At 53.4% G+C, this 6,077-nt stretch overlaps 1 protein-coding gene across 1 annotated transcript; it reads right to left on the reverse strand.

The window, feature by feature from the left end:
• Positions 1–214: 214 nt before the first annotated feature.
• Positions 215–2,853, reverse strand: CD70 (CD70 molecule). Its single transcript, XM_032883496.1, has 3 exons — positions 2,513–2,853; positions 1,702–1,735; positions 215–686 (listed from the first exon to the last, which is right to left on the reverse strand). Exons 1-3 carry the CDS (start codon positions 2,693–2,695, stop codon positions 298–300), a joined length of 606 nt encoding a protein of 201 aa, XP_032739387.1. The 5' UTR covers positions 2,696–2,853; the 3' UTR covers positions 215–297.
• Between the last annotated feature and the right edge of the window lie 3,224 nt (positions 2,854–6,077).

Raw genomic sequence — 6,077 nt, forward strand, 5'->3', positions numbered from 1 at the left:
TTGGTTGGTTCCCCTGGCAACCTGGCCCTAGACCCTAGGTGAACAGAGGGCTTTCCCAAAGTCACCTCATTAGCATAACAAAAGACATCTTTATCATTCTCATCACTTAGGAAATTCCAAGGGTTTTCTGGCACTGGAGCTCTGTGCCAGAAATGAAGACAAAGACCCAATAGATATTTATTATAAGGTGCTATACTGCAGAGATACACAAAGAAAAAAGAAAGCATTTTTATTAGAGAAAGGAAAAAGAAAAGAGAAAACATCCTCCCAACCGATCTGGGTCAGGAGGGGCAATAATTAGGGGTGCACCCACTGAACCCCAAAAAAGGTCTCATCAGCGTTTGGGGACGGCAGCAGGGGCAGGGTTAGGTTGGTGCAGAGCGTGTCCCCTTGGGCCAGTGGTGTCAGGCGCTGGGAGGTGACCACACAGCCTTCGTGAAAGTTGAGGCGCAGCAGGCTGATGCTGTGGGCTGCTGGGGAGCAGATGCCCACCGTCAGGGTGGCCCTGTGGCGCGTGGTGGCCCACGGGGAGGACGAACAGTTGGCCAATGTCACTTGGATGTGCAGCCTATAGATACCACTGCGTCGAACACGCAGCTGCCCGTTGTCCAGCTCCAGTCCGTGCAAGAAGGAACGGCCCAGGGCCGGGTCTCCCAGCCAGCGTAACCTGCCATCTCGCCGCCGACCTAGAGGCAGAGTGTCGGGGAGGTCGGAGGTTTAGGGAAGGAGCGCTACAGCCCAGATGTCCAAGATTCCTGGTTTGAGACCTAACCCCCAGGGTCATGGTATTGGCTGGGGCCTCTGGGAGGGGGTGAGGTCTTAAGGGTGGCGCCCTCTCTCCCGGTCGGCCATGTGAGTACACAGAGAAAAGAAGGCCACCTAGACACCGGGAAGCAGGTTCTCACCAGACACCGAATCTGCTGATACCTTGATCCTGAACTTCCAGCTTCCAGAAACGCTGTTACAAGCTACCCCATCTACTGTATTCTGTCCCAGCAGCCAGAGTGGAAAAGGCCAGAGACAAAAAAGAGGAACGGGGTTTCCTTCCATTACCAAATGCAATGATCACAGCATTCGGGCCTCTGGGGATGAGCGGGGAAAGGCCCCACCATGGGGAGGGCTAGAGAGAGCCCAGGAGGGGAATGGCTTCCCCACGGACCACCAACTGGCGGCTCCGTCCATCACCGCCTCCACGTCTTTGATCTAAGGCCACCTTCTCAGGGACGCTGCTCCTGAGGATCTCACTGCCCGCAGCAAAACGAACCCTGGCAGGCCCCAATCCCGTCCCCTGCTTCATTTTTCTGTAAAACATATGAGAGGCAGGTTGTACCCTCCACGGCAGCTGCGTGATTTATGCATTCATTCATTTACTGTCTGAGCCCATGGGTGCGAGGCCAAGCACAGTCCTCTTCCCTGCTGGGGCCCCAGCTCACAGCAGCTGCTCAGTTAAGGTCTGTGGGGATGGATGAAGGAATCTGGCAACCCACCGTGACCGTGATGGGCCGTGTTTTAGTTCTCCCAAGGCAGAGGATAAAGTGCAAGGGACTGAGAAAGTAATGGAGCAGAGAGCCGGAAACACTGCCCTACTTCGCCTCTCTTTCTCTCCCTTTCTCCTGTTCTTTCTCTTTCTGTCTCTCCGTCTCAATTTCTCTTTTTTCCTCCCTCTCTTTTTCTGCCTCCCCCACATGCACCAGGGGTTACCTGTGTGGTTCAGCTGGAGCTCAGCCATGTCCCACTGGAAGGAAAGAAGAGAAAACCGGTGGGCATATCAGCATCAAGGCTTTAAGGTCCCCCCAAATGAAGACCTCTCTTTTCTCTGGTGGTCCTCCTACCCACTTCTCAACACGTTGGACTGAGTTGTGACTTTTTTTAAAAAGAGCTTTTAAAGAGGAAGTAGGTTTGAACTGCCTACACCTGCTGTCTCTCCGCTGCGAAGTCCCGCCCCCCTGCGCTGCCCCTAAAGGGGGTCTCTGTGGTGGGTGTCCGGGGTTTCCAGAAAAGCGCTGTGGGTCGCTTGCCCTTGGAGGTCCCGAACCCACCCCGTCCTGGCTTTGTGAAGCCCCCAGCAGCTTCTGAGTCAGCCTGCTGGGGGAACACCAAAGACGAGTCATTTTCCCATGCCCACATCGGATGCCCCATTCTCAGCTGCAACCTCCGCACTCCGGGATCCCCACCCGGGATTTACCTCCCCGGCTCAACCACCATTCCCTACCGCCCCCCGCCCCCCAAGCCCAGACATCCAGAGAAGCCATGCCCTATCTGCCAGCTCGGTCTCTGTTCTTCCCCAACCAGAACGACTTGTCTCCATCTCATTCTGATATATATATATTTTTTTCTCCCCCCCCCGCCCCCGGCGTTCCGTCTCTCAGTCTGCGCCGGGCTCTGCCCGATCGCATTCTCTTCCCGGTTGGTCTCCTCCCCTCCGCACCCCCACAAGGCCCCACACGGAGGTCCCCACGCTCCACGGAGCAGGTGGCAGGTTTGCATCTCTCCGCCTTCCTTTTCGGCTTACCCCAGGTGACTCGAGCTGCCGCTGCTGCGCAGGGCGCTGGCACAAGAAGCAGTATACCACAGCGATCACGCCGGCCAGGATAAAGAGCGGCAGAGCAACCCTCTGGATGGACGCCCAGGGCAGGCGGGGCACCGGGCAGCCAGAACCCTCCTCTGCCATCGTGGTCCTCAGCCGGAGCTGCATCGGCCCTGCTTCGGCTGGCGGGCGCGGGGCGAGCCGCCGATCGGCGGGGAGGACAGGAAGCGGCAGCCCTCCCTCAGCCCTGAGGCCCCAGCCTGCCCAAACCTGCCTGGGACCCGCCCCACCGCACTCTGGGGATGTCCGGCAAAGGGGAGGGATTTGAGCTGTTCACCGAGCAGGGAAATCCCCCCCCCCCCCAGCTTCTGCCCATCCTCGGCTCCTACCGGGGTGGTGCGCCAGGGATCGAAGGGCTGCCTCGGGTCCCTCAGACTTCCTATTTGGCTCCTGACCCTTGCCTTTCTGGTATTCATTCATTCATTCATTCACTCAACAAAACTTCACTGAGCATCCTACGGACCAGATGATGCTGCGCTGGGCTTTAGGGGTACAGCAAGCAGGCAGGGAAACCAGGGGGATCCCCAAATATCCATGTGCTTCTCAGCTCTTCCCCAGCGCGTTGTGGGGCCACGTGACTGACCTGCCCAATAGAAGGAGAGTAAAAGCAGAGGGATGGTCGCTTGGCCGGCTTGCTCTGATAAACCTCCCACAACACCCTTCATCTCTCTCTTCCTCTTGGGGCCCCCTGTTCCTGACGGTGGCAGTGGGTTGACAAGTGTGCCCCTCCTCCCCCCAGATCATGTCTGCTTAGAACCTCATTTGGTATATGACCTCGCCTGGGAACCAGGTCTTCCTGGTTGTAATTAGATGAGGTCATATTGGACGACAGTGGGTCCTAGATCCAATGAATGGCATCTTGTAAGGAAAGGAGAGGGCACACAGAGACACAGAGGGGAGACGACCATGTGCAGATGGAGGTGGACATCAGAGGGATTTATCTACAAGCCAAAGGACACCAAGGATTGCTTGGAACACCAGAAACTGGGAGGAGGCAAGGAAGGGTTCTTAAAAAAAAAAAATTAAAACTTATTTTATGGGTGTGTGTGTGGGGGGGAACGCACAAACGGGGTGGGGGTTGCAGAGGGAGAGGGGGAAGCAGGCTCCCCACTGAGCCCGAAGCCAGACATGATGCAGGGCTCCATCCCAGATCTCAGGACACCCGGATCATGACCTGAGCCGAAGGCAGATGCTTAATGGACCGAGCCACCCAGGTGCCTCTGGAAGGATTTTTCCCTAAAGCCTTGGGAGGGAGGGAGGCCCGGTGGATCGCTTGATTTCACACATCTGGTCTCTTGAACTGTGACAGGATAAATTTTTGTTGTTTTAAGTCTCCTCCTTTACGGTACTGTGTTGAGGTCCCCACAAGAATCCGGTACCAGAGGCATAGCTACAAGGCGTAGAGAGACCACCTGGGCTCGTGGGATTGTGCCAATCTAAGCCGGCCTGGCTGGAAAGCTGCTGTAGGGGGGCGGAGGGGGAGTCAAGCGCACGTGGCCGTGTTCCAGGGAGCTTTACCTGTAGGCATTGGAATTTGAACATTTCCTTCCAAAGTGAGGACCCACGGAGACCTGGCCTGGAGGAAGGATAGGGCGGGATAGGTTTCAGAATTTGAGGCAACCATGCTGGCTGATGGAGAGGCAGAAAAGGAGGAAGGGGAAAGAAAGAAGGGAGTCAAACACGTTCAGAATCCTTGGGATGCAGGTGATTGGCTATGCACCCAGGGACTACCAACTACTAAAGGAATTTCCTTCCCTAAAGCCCTAGGATTATGTCTGGGGGCTTCAGCTGGCGGCACCCCCAAAGGCTCCCCCACCTCAAGCTCTCCTGAGCGCGGTGATGGCTTGAGCAGAGGAATTTTTTTTTCCAACCTTCTTCCTTATTGTACTGCTCCCCCGCCGGGTTCTAAAGTCTAGCTCCAACCACTAACCCCATCTCCAGAACCTCCAGTCCCCATTGTGTCATGTTCTCCACAACAGACTTCTTTTTTTTTTTTTAAAGATTTTATTTAATTATTTGACCAGAGAGTGAGAGTGAGCGAGAGAAATGAAGCAGAGGAAGCAGCAGAGGGAGAGGGAGAAGCAAGCTCCCCGCTGAGCAGGGAACCGCCTCCCACTCGGAGGTCGGAGGTTGATTCCAGGACCCAGGGATCAAGACCTGAGCTGAAGGCAGGTGCCTAACCATCTGAGCCTCCCAAGTGCTGCCCCCCACCCCAACAACGGACTTTTTTTTTTTTTTAAGCCCACACGGACTTTTGATGGTTTCCTGCAATCCCACCAGTGTCCCTTCCCGATCTCCATCTAGCCATGGTATGTGGCTGGTCAGGTACATGGGATCTGCAATCCCCTGACACGCCTGGATTCCAGTCTCCAGAAAGTCACCTTCTAGCGCTGAGGTTTTGGGAAACTCATGCCCTCATCAGCTTTTAAGGTCAATATTCCAATCTATAACGTGGGCTGTGATGAGGTTCAAAGGAAAGGCGCGTGTGTAAGGCCATAGCACGGTATGAGCATACAGTAAGGGCTCAATAAAGGCCCACCCTTGATTTTGTTATTTTCAGCCACAGAACACTCATTAGAAGAACGCACAAGGGCTCGAACAGACAATTCACAAAGAAAGGAATTCGAATGGCTTATAAACACAGAAAATGGGTGTCAATTTCTCTGGGCAGTAAACTGCAAATTACGTCAATCAGCGGTTGACAGAAAAGCCAAATAGATGGCCAGAGCCCTAGTAAATTCCAGCAAGATCAAAGGTTTAAGTGTAAAAAGGAAAAAAAGAAACCAAGAAAACACCGAAAGTGTGGTGATTTCATACAAATTCACCCTGGTGCAGTGAGATGTTAAGCATGTTAAAAAAAAAAAAAAACAGCAACTAAGAAGACATAAATAGCATGCTCATGGTTTCACATATAAATGAGTAATCACGCCATTAAAAACAGCAATTTAAAGGTGTACCCCCCCATACACGCAAGATAAGAAACAAGCGTGAAAAAGGAAAGGTTGATCAAACATTAATAATGACTGCCTTTAAGGCAGGAAATACAAGTGAAGTCCTTTTTTTTTTTCCCTAAAGATTTTACTTATTTATTTGACAGAGAGAGACACATCGAGAGAGGGAACACAAGCTGGGGGAGTGGAAAGTGGGGAGTCCGATGCGGGCCTCCATCCCAGAACCCTGGGGTCATGACTGAGTCGCCCAGGCGCCCCATAGGTGAAGTCTTTAAGAAATGACTGATAGTCTCTAGAAACGCGAAACAGAAAAAGCTGTCGGCTTATAAAAAGACACGCAAGTGCCTGGGAAATAACATCGTAGGATACGCTCTCTTTTCATAATAAAAACATTTGGAAGTTCAAAGCCCGTAGAATACACTTTTTCTTTTTCCCCTATGAATTGGTAAAAGATCAAAGCGCTTGGGGGCCTGGCTGGGCTGCCGACCTGTGGCTGGAGAGGCGTCCTCACAGCGGGGCGATGGGATGTGAAATGGATC

This window comes from Lontra canadensis, unplaced genomic scaffold (assembly GCF_010015895.1).
Source record: "Lontra canadensis isolate GAN:19392208 unplaced genomic scaffold, GSC_riverotter_1.0 scaffold88, whole genome shotgun sequence".
Taxonomy (NCBI): Eukaryota; Metazoa; Chordata; class Mammalia; order Carnivora; family Mustelidae; genus Lontra; species Lontra canadensis.

What these genes read in the sequence shown, in the direction of transcription:
- CD70 (XM_032883496.1), bottom strand. Translation starts at nt 2,695, where the DNA reads ATGCAGCTCCGGCTGAGGACCACGATGGCAGAGGAGGGTTCTGGCTGC. An exon ending in GGCAGCTCGAGTCACCTGGG is followed by an intron (nt 1,736 to 2,512) that starts GTAAGCCGAAAA and finishes CTTTCCTTCCAG; the next exon opens with TGGGACATGGCTGAGCTCCA. An exon ending in GCTCCAGCTGAACCACACAG is followed by an intron (nt 687 to 1,701) that starts GTAACCCCTGGT and finishes CTCTGCCTCTAG; the next exon opens with GTCGGCGGCGAGATGGCAGG.